This window comes from Diuraphis noxia, unplaced genomic scaffold, assembly GCF_037042655.1.
Source record: "Diuraphis noxia isolate RWA-SAM2 unplaced genomic scaffold, SU_Dnox_SAM2 contig0002, whole genome shotgun sequence".
In the NCBI taxonomy this organism is placed as follows: Eukaryota; Metazoa; Arthropoda; class Insecta; order Hemiptera; family Aphididae; genus Diuraphis; species Diuraphis noxia.
The window spans coordinates 22,232,566-22,245,663 of record NW_028301712.1 but is presented as its reverse complement, the minus strand read 5'-3'; the positions used below and the strand labels follow the sequence as shown (position 1 = coordinate 22,245,663).

Here is a 13,098-nt window from a genome sequence, read left to right as displayed (position 1 = left end):
GACCATCTCCAACCAGAATCATGAATCAGAATGTCAAGGCGCATTTTAATACAACAGGGTGATTTATCAATTTTTTTCTTTGCATATCAATCTATTATTTTGGTGGATTTTAAAATATGTTAACAGATAAGAAATTCGTGCAAATTTATGGTTAGCTTTATTATGTCACTGATAGAATATTTTTCGGTATTTAATGAAATAATGAATATATAATATATATTCATATTTATACGTGCAGAGTTATTATCTATCCTATCACCTATATAATGTTTTTCGCTAAATATTTTTGATTAAAAATAATACATTTAATATTACCTACAAATACATATTATGATTATTATGTAATCTAAAGTAGTAACTAAAAGCGTATACAAACATATTTATAAATCAAAAATATTGACTGAATAAATTAGCAATTTAGGCACCTCCCTACATGGTTATACAGTATCCATTGACTTGCAGAAGCGATAAACATCTAAGGTCAGGTAGGATAACAGCAACGCCGTTTTGCAAAATCTCAGTTTAATGGAACTTATATCTTACTGTATTCTTACTAGGAACATTGTTTTTTTTTTCATATACGAGTATTAATGAACGTATTAGGAATTCAAATTTGTATTCAAAGTAGTGTTTTGATAATTTTTTTACATTCCAACATTCCATTTTATTTTTAAGCTATTTTTTAGTGGATGTATCAAAATTTATATAAACTAATCTTGTTACCTTGGTATAGTTTTTACATTTCAAGTGGTAGGTACTATTTATAATATTTCAATAACCGACATTGTAATTTGTATCTCTATAGCTATACATATATATATATATATATATATATATATATATATATATTATACTGTTGATTGAACTCAATAACTAATGTCTGAGTGTAATGTATAAATGTGTGTGATGCGATTCTCAACCGGAGGGTCGTCAATAATTTTTTTTAGGGTCGCTAATTCATGGGAAAAAAAATCTTTTCCCTTAAAATCTTATAATATATTAGTATATAGCAAGTGTTATAATATATATATATATATTGGATAGTCAGATAAAAAGGTGCGTGAGCGCTAAGCATTATATCACAGTTCTTATCATACTACTTACCCACCTATAATATTTACAGTATCAAAGCATGTAGTTCACAAATATTTGTAAATACTAAATAATAGCATAAAATACTTAAGGGGTAGGTATTTGAAATCTCTGTATTTTAGACGCACCTCACAATTCATTATCGTAAAAATACAAAATATTAAATTGTTTAATTAATATTTACGAGTTTAACGAATTATGAATACGTGCACAATGTGTGCTCTCTTCATACTATTATTGAATGTTAACTTTTAAAGTTAAAACTTATAATCACAATTGAATTTTCTAATACATTATGTTTATCACCCATAAAACTAAAAACTAAATATTCAAATTATATTTTTAACGAAAAAATATAAAAATGTTAAAATAGTATTTAAAAAAAACTAAGATTTTACAATTTGTGATACTATTATTATTATAATATACAATAAATTAAATTGTGTACAGTACATGGCAGAGCTTAGGAAACTAAATAATAAAATAATTTTGATTGAGTTTTTTTTAATTTGATTAAATTCAGCTTTTGATTTTAATAATTACTCAATTTACTCCAAGTACCTGCAACAATAATGTGAATATTATTTTTATCGAACTATTTAGTACAGTAGTTATTCATTTACTTTGAAGTCCATTCGTTTTTTCCATTTCGTTTGCCATTTTTATTCTTATCGCTTTGACCATACGACACTTTGCTTACGGATGGGAATGTATCATTCCTCATGCTTTTTGACATACTCCTATACATAGGTAGTGAGTTTTAAATAAAAAAATATATAATTAATGAATAATGAATCATCATATTTTACTAAAAATATAATTCTACAGATAAACTTGTTTCATATATACAGAGACCATAGAATGTTTTGTAAATTTAGAAATTTTAAATACCTATATAATAATATATTACCTAACAATTAGTAACCTAACTTAAAATAGGCAAATCATTTATTTCAAATCCCTACTTATATATTTTATTGCTTGTGTTAATAAATGATAATGTCTAAACTAATTTATTTATAATTTTTGATGTTTTTTGTTGAATATTTAAGTATTATTATTATTTTACTCATTCTCAGCTGTTTGGAAGTTGGAAGCCCTCCCTGTTACATATCTGGCCACGGATAGATAATGTTGCTTGGCGCTTAGTTTTTTTTTGCTCAACACCATGACATCCGCATCGTTGTCGTACCATGTTTTCTCTTTGTTACCAACTGGCTTGTTTGCCAATGTTTCCCATTGTTTTTCATACCTAAAAACCATAGTTACAATACCATTCCAGTTTTAAACTCTTCAAACTTCCTTGAAGCTATCAAATTACTAACTAATTTTACACTAATATTTAATTTCATATTAAATATGATATCTGCATGATATAATTTATAATATCTATTTATAAGCTCACTTTAATTGCTTGTTACTGTTGGATTGTAATAGCGAAATTTGAGATTTCATTAGTTGTACGGGTTGTCTTTTTTGTTGACCGATCTTAGCATAGGACACCTCTCCTACGTCCTGACTCAAACGTAGTTGTCCTACTTGGAAGTATGGTTGCCTAAAATATAAATAGGATAACCAATATTCAAAATATACAAAAGTTAACAAGATATTGTTTTACAAGTTCTATGTTTCAAAAAAAAATAGCAATTATAATTACGTATTAACTATTAGACTTATTATGTAGATACCTTTTACAGTGCGTCGTCAAATTATAGACAAATGACTAAGTAGTAACATAAGTAGACGTAGGATGTTAACGTATGAGCTATGAAATAAATGTTATACAGTTTTTATGTACATCAAACAATTATATATATATTTTTTTTTACTAGTAGTTGTAAAACTAGATGTTGCTCAGGAATAAATGAACCCTAGATGGTTAATCCAACTATGATGGAAAAGTATTAAAGAGATAACTTTTTATTTTACATAAACCGATAATTGAAAACAGAAATAAACGTAGGTACCTATGTGTAATTTAAAATATTATTAATGGCGGTTAAGCTATATAAATATAACTGGTTCAGACTATAATATTTTATCTAAAATCTAAACCTTCTTTAAATCGTCAAAATCAAACATGTAATTTTTGATGACTAAACCTCACCAAACATCCTACCAATTTGCCTCCAATATTGTAATGATAGCCACTCGTATCTATAATAGTTATATCATCATAATCCCTAATACATACACACTGCAGTGCATGTCCATACTATTATACATATACACAGTCACACGTTTTGTGTTCGTATGACAATAAACATTGATATTGTTATGTTCCTTGAACCTATCTAAATAAATTACCATACTGGCTCATGAGGACACCCATCGACCATTGGACTCTTGGACACAACCACACTCTCCTGCGTCATGGATAATATATAAGCGATTATTTTTTTAGAATTACGACAAAAGCAAAAATCTATTTTGTCGAAAACTGATTTCCATTATATTCCTTCATTTTATTTTACCAGCGCTTTTAAAAACTAATAGGAATTTTTAATGTTGATCTCACAAATTCACAAACTAGGTTTACTTTAAAGCAAAGTATTTATTCAGCTACCAACTATCATCGTATACTCAAACAAAAAAATTGTAAAATTAATACATTCATCGCTCGGCTCAGAATCTAGAATTTATAATAAATCATAATCAGTGTTGAGACTTATCTAGATAATTATTTAGTTATCTTTTATCTTATCTAGATAAATAGTTGCATTTTATCTAAATAATTATCTAAGATAAAAAATTCATTCATCTAGATAAATTCATCTCTATACAAAAAAATATAATACACATTTTGATTGTCAATTTATTTTTATGATAATTAGCCAATACTTTAAATTTGAATTGTCGAGTCATCTCAGTAAAAAAAAAATTATGTTCATAATAATGTTATTTATAATACAGGTATTATATTTTATTATTGATATTTTCGTTAGGGGCCCGGACACGGTGATCAAATAATACTTACATTACATTGTTACGAGTCGTGTAAAATATGTAGTTTTTTCTTGATATTTATACCTACTTAATTAAAAAATAATTTAATTTAATATACAACAAGGTCCATAAAATTAGTCAAATATGAAATAATTTTTATAAAGAATGCCAATACTCATTTTACAAATATAATATAAGGACCATAAAGTTTGCCAAAAAATAAATAATACGAAAAAAATATTTTTTAATAGGTATATAAAAATATAATACAAAGGCTCTCTGGCCCACTCGTTACATACACAAAACACAAAACGCATTTACGTAGAATCAGTTTTTCTATATTTTTAAGTAATCGTAGAGTAAAATCACTCATTACAAAAAAGATGGATAATAATATTTTTGAGGGAATGACACATCGGTTTTATATTTCATTGTTATTTGACTTTCAAAATAAACAAAATAATGTTGTAAATTCATAGAAAAAATGATTCTGCGCAAATGTGTTTTGTCTATGTTGTGCGTGGATCAGAGATAGAAAAACAGTGCGCTGACATCCTCTTAAATATTATTATTATTTTTTTTTTATTATTAGGTTTAAGGCTTCGACAACTGAGGTCATTAGCCTGGGGGAACTGTAGGGGAAGGTACTGTAGGTTTTAAGCACGTGGGTATTTTTGACAGAATTTGGGCACCCGTAGGTTTCTGCCATGCCCGGTTGGGGGGCGGCGGCCTCTCTCTCCAGACACCGCGAAATGCCCAAAGAGCGATGCCGCCCGTGACCGAAGTTTGAACCGGCGACTGCGTGCATGGCAACAGACGCCTTAGTCCGCTCGGCCACTCCACCCCCAAATATTATTTTATTACAATTTAAAATGTAATAGTGGCACAATCACCGGGTCTTCCTATTATAAATATAAAATTTTAGTGGCCCAATTACCGGACCTACCTGTAATAAATATAAAATTTTAGTGGCCCAATTACCGGACCTACCTGTAATAAATATAAAATTTTAGTGGCCCAATTACCGTATGCCTTTGAAAAAAAAGGTGAATTGTGGCCCAATTCCCGGGCGCCCCTAATATTATGTGAAAACAATTTGTAAATATTTTGCGATTATTAGTTGAAGAAAAAACACTCGTAGATGAAACAATAATGTGTGATGTAAATCACAATTTTCTTAAATAGTTGAGATTTATCAAAAAAAAAAATAATAATAATAATAAAATTGTTAATAATCCTGCAAGTCCCTCGTGTTTTGGTGTTAAGTTATATAATATGTAATAGCAAATTGATTACATATACTATATTCAATCAATGGTAATAATAGGTATGTATAGTCCATAAAAATGATATATATATAAATATATATCAATACCTCAAAGCACTTTGTGCACTTGGTCTTCGAATCGGGTTCCAACTAAGTAGTAACTCCATTAAATGTATTCCATCACGACCTGCATTTGGCACAACTGTATTAAGCGCCAATCGTTTAAATTGAGGGAACTTAAAACTCATTGCTGATGCCAATTGGTAACCTTCAAACCATTCTTTCTGAAATAAAATCAATCACCTATAAAAATATTCTGTTGAGATAATTTAATTATGCAGTATTTTACGTATCTTACACTATCCTAAACTATTATCATATTGTAAATTACAGCGTTATACTTCAATAGTAAAAAAATAATTATTAAATAATTATACCTAATTTGCTTCGAAAATTTCCATAGGTATAGGTCTTACTTAACGAGTCCCATCTGCTTGAAAACAAGGTTTCATCTCACAAATTAAATATCGATACTCTATATCATCACGAAATAGGTATTACATGTATTTATATTTCATAGTACACGTCATTATGTCTCAGTATACCAAAATATCATGCTAAGTAATTTTGAACACGAATGTTATGTCAGCAGTACCTACTTAATATCTACCTGTCTATACCTATTTATTATGTTGTAAGCAACCCGTGTTGTTTTACAATAACAATAGATAAATCAAAAAACATAGGTAGGTATTTATAAATGTTATTCACTTGTAAAAAACATACATACAAAAAGTTATGTAGGTACCTAATCGTTGTTTGAACATTATTATCATCGATTCAGTTTTATCTAATGAAACGTTTAATAAAAGCGGAATTTAACATACAAGTCACTATACCTACATAAAAAAATTACAGGTTTAATGAAATGTCATCTTGACCGACCAGATGTTGGTTAAAATAGAAAAAAATAAAATTGGTCCAATAATTAATTTAGAAATATTGTTGGTATTAAATTGCAGGTTGACAATTATACACATATACTTCTACAATTTTTATAAATATTGTAGATACTTTGTGAAAAATACATTGTCATTTATTACTTATTCAAAAATAAATTCTATTTTTTTTATGTAATATTGATAATAATAAGCAAAAGGTTTATGGAAATAATGCGTGTTGAGCTAGTTTTTTTTAATGATAATTGTTTAAGGTACCGCTATTACATTTACATTTGTTTCTGCAATAAAATATCTTAGGTAAGTACCTCAGTTAGTAGTTACTAGGTACTTTGTAAATATACACACCACAATTAATATAAAAACTATATAGCAGTCACGTCAAAAGTTCAAAAGGTCAAAAATTATTCATAATAATAGGTACAATATTCTGTTTTCCGTAATCATTTATCAGTGTCTGACATAAAATGATACTTCCGTAAAATAACCAATAAAAAATGTATGTATTCAAGTAATATTATTGCTAATTTTTTTCTATATATAGGTATAGGGTTCCGTCCGATAAGCTAAAATATAGAATTAGCCGTCAGAGCACGCATGTTGCGTGATTTAAAATATTTTATTTAAACGATGTTTCATTGAAAATCGAATTCATTGTATTTATATTATGACATACATCTATAATATATATATATTATATATGTAGATGTAGGTACTGCTAATTGACAACCGTTTATTTGTTTGTATTATGTGATTTAAACTCATCGTAAAACCATTTATGTTTCTACAATATTTTTATTTGAATATATTATATTATTTACGACAAACATGAATCACTGATAAATATATACGTAGGTAGGTATATACTTACTCTGCGCAGTCGTTTCTAAGTTAGTTATCTGCAGCTATTTAATTTAATTGAAATGGTATGGGGTAATGTGGAATTGTGGAAATCACCAGACACAGGAATTTCCATTATATAAGTATCCATGTTATGAACTAACACATCGATATATTTCCTTGTATTAAATAATATCGACTATCAGCTTAAGTATTTATTTTTTAACAGATTCAAAAAAGCTATCTGAGAAAACTAAAATATAGTTTTTTATTTTTTTATCATTATTTATTTACATTTTTCAACAATGAAATTGATTAAAGAATTTTTGATTGAAACTTTTGCTAATAATTTTAAATCTTTGAAAAATAAACTTATGTTATATCAATATTACATACCTATATATGCATTGGATATGCATTGGATCTTTATATGGAACTCACCCGAAAATCATATGAGTACCCTTAACGGCTCTAACTGCATGATCATCTTATTTTATATAATATTATTTAAGTGTAGTGGATAGATGAAAACGATTTCTATTCATTAAAACTTAAACATAGTGTCTACCTGCCTATAACTTTAGAGTAAAGTTCATTTATCAAATATTAATAATATTTTATAATACCTATATAGTATATACTAATGTAATATAAAAATCATACGTAATACGTCACCTATGTGGTTGTGTTTATCAGTATATTTGACCTCTGAAAATAAATAGTAGAGATGTCTACTTAGATGAGTTAGGTACGCAACAAAATGTCAAGGTTTAATGTACCTAACTTTGGAAAAGCTCTGCCGTACGTAACAATTAAAGCAGAGATTCCCAATATTTTTTGACTCGCGGCACTATTAAAAGTAATTTTCTAAAAATTCAGAGGCCCCCTGCTATAACCTATATCGGTTTTATTTAACAGTGCATAACGCATAAGTGCCATATAAGTAGTAAAACATAATAGACATATATATAGTGTATACATATATTACATTTTATAACACAAATAATTACATTGAACATTAACTATATATTTTTATTTAAAAAAATATATTTCAAATAATTTCACAGAACCCTAAATAAAGTTCCGGCACCTTGGTTGGGAACCTCTAATTAAAAGGTACCTATATTATTAGGTAATTTGTCTAACCTGATAGGTAGCTGCAGTATGTGCAAGTTTCAAGTAGAATATATATGTACTTATAGCTATAATAAACTAGACCTAAACAAATAATATGTAATATGGAATGTGTCGCACACCCAACATCAGCTTTTTAGGTACCTTATCGGGCGTGCCTAGGACCGAGCATATTTTGAATATCTGATCGATCTCGCTTGTGCCCGGAAACAACGGTCTGAACGTGTACAGCTCGGCCATGATGCAGCCGACGGCCCACAAGTCGATTGGCGTGCTATAATTGATCGAATGCAATAACACCTCGGGCGCCCGATACCACCGGGTGGACACGTAGTCGGTGTACGGAGGGCGCGACCGAGTCTCCCTGGCCAAACCGAAATCGGCGATCTTGACAAGCTCGGGGCCGCAGCACAGTAGGTTCTCCGGCTTCATGTCCCGATGGAAGAAACCATGCCTGTGCATGAACGCCAATCCTTGCAATATCTTTGAATAAAATTACACGCGAGCAATGGATATAATATAAATATAATTAATTATCATTATAGCTATACATATGTAGTATATATACATAATTTAGTTACATAGATGGTTTAAGAAAAGGAACGAAATCCGATTAATTTCGACCTAATTCCAGGGATGCTCAATGACGGATTATTTTCTATCAATTTCTTTAAATTAATTAGTTAAATAATGAGTAATACAGGGATTCAATCCCTCCAATGTTTTTTTTTTAATCGAAATATACATATCTTATATTATTATAGGTATAGTACCTGAAAATTATACAAGATAGGCAAGTACGTAATACTTTTTTTTCATTATTATTTAAATAAAAGATTAATTATACACATTATAAATACAACAGTAAAATATCTCTTAAATTTATACCTACCTTCTTTAAGCATATAGCTTGTAATGAAGGTAGGGAGTTAATACCACTATTATTGCCTTTATAACTTGATATAGGACAAAATTATTGTTTTTTTTTTAATTACAAATTATTTGGTTTTCCCAGCTTATGGGTATATTAGTCTGTGTATTGTTTAAAGTAATTAAAAAAGGGCATACAGCATATTAATTATGGTGTAATTTTGCATGTTTAGGTATAACTATTAACTATTCAATATATTTTAGCGCTCATCGAAAACACATTTTACTTAAAAAGTCCAAGCGCAAAATACTTTAATCTCAGCGATAAGCCTACCCTCCATCAGCGTCTCAAGCATAGACGTCCTCATGATGTGCCCTTTCTCAACGATAAACGGACACTTTGTACCGCGGACCATAGACATAAACATAATATAATAGAATAATATTCTATTATATGTCTATGCCGCGGACACTTTGTATGGTATAAATAAACCGGGAAATATAGTTTATATAAGATAAAATCAAACTGTTCAATACTTATAAGATCACGAATCGTGATCGCTATCAATATGAGACAAGAGTTTAGTGACACAGTACAATATAACATACTAGATGACTCAAATAATAAATACAATAAAATAATAACAAATGCACAATCACTTGAAATAATATGCAATAATTAAATTTTTTTTATAAATTCATCGATAAATTATTATCATAACTATAATTTTTATTTTTATTATTATCATTATTGTTATTATTTATAACTGTAAAAGTGTAAACTGCAAGTGTATTATTATTATTACCTGAAATAGTACAAACTGTCCACCGTTTTCTATTATCAATAAGTTTGATGACCCTGTATGTCAGTAACACTATTTATAATTTAAAAAAAAAACTTAAAAAGTCTATAGCTTATCGCGCGTCTCTCTCATAAACGTCATTATCTCGACGATATTATACTCAGGACTCAGGTAGGTATATTATATAGGTGTGCCGCATGCGCATAGGGTATGCAGGGTATGCAGCTGCATACCTTGAAGCTCTCTCTTTATAAGGGGTGAAAATCGATACTAGTACGTATATTAAAATATTTATAATTATAACAAAATGATTAAAAATGAGAAAAATAATATCAGACTATAAATTATCAAAATTTTACTTGCTTAAAATAACTTTCGGGGCACGCCAGTGGCTGCCTTTTGCATACCTAACCTAAAAAAAGGCATGCGCGCACGCCTATACTCGGGTACTCAAACTACGTGTGGTTAACTAGAATTATAGATTGCTATAACTAATATTTAATAACTATTAACAAATAATAATTTAATGTGTGTAAAAATGACCAAAAGTATATTTTTGGGAAATTTTTCTAAAATAATAGTTAATAATGGAGTGTTTAATATTGATTGTAATAAAAGTATAGGTAATGCTGATTTCTTTAGTTTCAGTTAAGAAATATTATACTTATCATAATGAATAAATACAAGTATGCATTATACATTTATACCAATAATTTTTTTCTCACTTTAAATTTGAGTTGTTCTGACTTGGTAGTTGTCTATAATATGTATAATACTTACTAACCTATTACCTAGGTACCTACTTAGAATGTTCGTTTAATTTAATTATATCATACGATTTTTACCTGATAAAGTATATTTCTGATGGACTGTTCAGGAAAAAATTTACTTTGACTCCGCATAAGTTGATACAAATTTTCTTTCATATATTCAAATACAAAGTAGAGAGTATCATTTTCTCTAATAACTTCTCTCAGCTTTATTAAATTAGCATGATTTAATTTTTTCAAAGACTAAAAAAATAATGTGGGTAACATTAGATAAAATTCAGCATTTTGTATGGAGTTTATAGAGTTTAGGTACCTACCTTAACTTCCCTCAAGTTCATTGCTTCGTCCCAAGAATAATATTTTCTTTTCATTCTGTAATTATTAAATATATTTTAAGTCATAACACAGTTTTTTAGAACACTTAGCATTAAGGACATGTGTATCATAAAACAAAATTATTATTAGGAATATAAGTACCTATAGGTATACCTATACAAGGCTACATATTATATAGGCTAACTATACGACTACTGATTAATAATAATTCATTAAACATTTATAAATTTATAATATTATCTAGGTATATACGTATAAATAGTTTTAGTAGGTGTTAGTTGTTTTAATTTTATTAAAGTTAGTAAAATTATGTAAAGAAAAGAAAAATGCCCCATAAATATCTTTTTTGAACTAGATACGGGTGGGCGAGTATGTTCCATCGAAAATTGCGTAGGTATATATTTTAATTCATAAGTAAAAGTGAAATATATTACCCATAAGGCTATATCCTATATAATTAGTAATTATAATTTATAGTAGGTATACTGCAGTGATTAGACTTTACTCTTTAGTGTTTACTGTTTACACATAGTAAAGTAACTTCGTTAATTTTCATGTAAATGTAGATGTAGCCATGTAGGTAACTGGTAACTATAATTCTTTATTTTTATATTTTTCTTAGTGTTGATGTTGAATGTCGTTTAAAAGTTAAAACAATTTTTTATTTAAAATTTAAAGTTATGAGTATTGACTAATGACTATATAGTTTAGTATTAATATAGTTAATTACTATCATTTATACAAAATGTAAACTTAAAATACATACAGTTTTTGGGTCATGTTTTAAACTTTGTTATTCTTTTTAGTGTTAGTGTACTGTAGTACGTCTGTACTACAATTATTTACAGTTAAATCCAACAAAGATTTTTGAAATTTGTTGTTACTGCCCTGCAGTAAAAAAATGATTGTTGAAAAAAGTTGTATATAGTTTAGACGAAATGTATGTTCAATGTAAACAAAAAAAAACATTTTTAGCAAAAAACGGCGTTTAAAGCAATGTTAAAAAAAACATTGTTTAGAACGTTTTAAACACATTAATAAAAATAATTTTAAAAAACGTTTTAAACAAAAAAAACATGGTTTAAAACGTTTTTTTTTTTGCAACCCTGAATTAATAATAATAGGTACGATATTTTTAATTTCATTATTTTAATGCATAAATAACATTATACCAATTATTATAATGTATTATGTAAGTGTACCTATATACTTCCTATAATTTTTAATTTTTTTAAGAATAATTTTGATTTTGTTTTGTTTATATTACTACGCAAGTATTAGATAAATAGATAATACATAAGTAATGCATATATAATATCATTTTGTAAGTGCAATTCATTTCATATACCTTTTAATGGCCACCTTTTCTCCTGTATCGATGTTTTGTCCCAACACGACTGATCCATACGTGCCGTCTCCAAGCTGATTCAGAGTCATGTATCTGTTCATGTTGGTTTATTATCATTTCTTCATGAACACACGTGACGCGAATAAAACAGTTTCTGTACTTCTGTTGATGTGATATTGCGTTGGTGACAGTATTATAATATACTACGCCAGAATAGGCACTTTTTAGATAGCGTGTACGTCACTATATGTTACTTATATAATATAAACAATTAGCTTCAAGTTAACATTGTACGCGAAATAGCGGAATATTACTAGGTAGATTTGTATGGTATATTGATCTATAATATGCGGCACGAAGACACCGCTACATTGTACCTACGTAAAACGCATAGTGTGGGTACCTATATATTATTATACAAAGCCAGCCGAATACTCAAAACCAACCACTTGCAGTCTGCACCAATGTAAAGTATATACCGTTGCTAGGATACATTTCGGGCATTTTGTACAATCAAAAGACCTTGTCCGAAAGTTCACGTGGCCCACACACATATTATACCTATACCTATTTACCTAGACAGTCAATATACCTATTATACATATATATATAAATATAGATATTATATGTATATGATGCGAGTTAAATTAAAATAGAAAATACATATTATAATAAATATAGTTGACTCCATCATGATAATACCTACACAATAATAATATATTATATATTTAAT

General features: G+C 28.1%; 1 protein-coding gene across 1 annotated transcript; it reads right to left on the bottom strand.

Moving 5' to 3' along the window:
* Window positions 1-1,179: 1,179 nt before the first annotated feature.
* LOC107163581 (serine/threonine-protein kinase MAK) lies at window positions 1,180-12,748 on the bottom strand. Its single transcript, XM_015511046.2, has 9 exons — window positions 12,366-12,748; window positions 10,999-11,053; window positions 10,757-10,924; window positions 8,383-8,721; window positions 5,414-5,589; window positions 2,498-2,647; window positions 2,162-2,344; window positions 1,716-1,832; window positions 1,180-1,653 (listed from the first exon to the last, which is right to left on the bottom strand). The coding sequence occupies exons 1-9, from the start codon at window positions 12,464-12,466 to the stop codon at window positions 1,641-1,643; spliced, it is 1,302 nt and encodes a 433-aa protein (XP_015366532.2). The 5' UTR covers window positions 12,467-12,748; the 3' UTR covers window positions 1,180-1,640.
* Between the last annotated feature and the right edge of the window lie 350 nt (window positions 12,749-13,098).

What these genes read in the sequence shown, in the direction of transcription:
- LOC107163581 (XM_015511046.2), bottom strand. Translation starts at nt 12,466, where the DNA reads ATGAACAGATACATGACTCTGAATCAGCTTGGAGACGGCACGTATGGA. An exon ending in TCCTAGGCACGCCCGATAAG is followed by an intron (nt 5,590 to 8,382) that starts GTACCTAAAAAG and finishes ATTTTATTTCAG; the next exon opens with AAAGAATGGTTTGAAGGTTA. An exon ending in TTCCAAACAGCTGAGAATGA is followed by an intron (nt 1,833 to 2,161) that starts GTAAAATAATAA and finishes ACCTATGTATAG; the next exon opens with GAGTATGTCAAAAAGCATGA.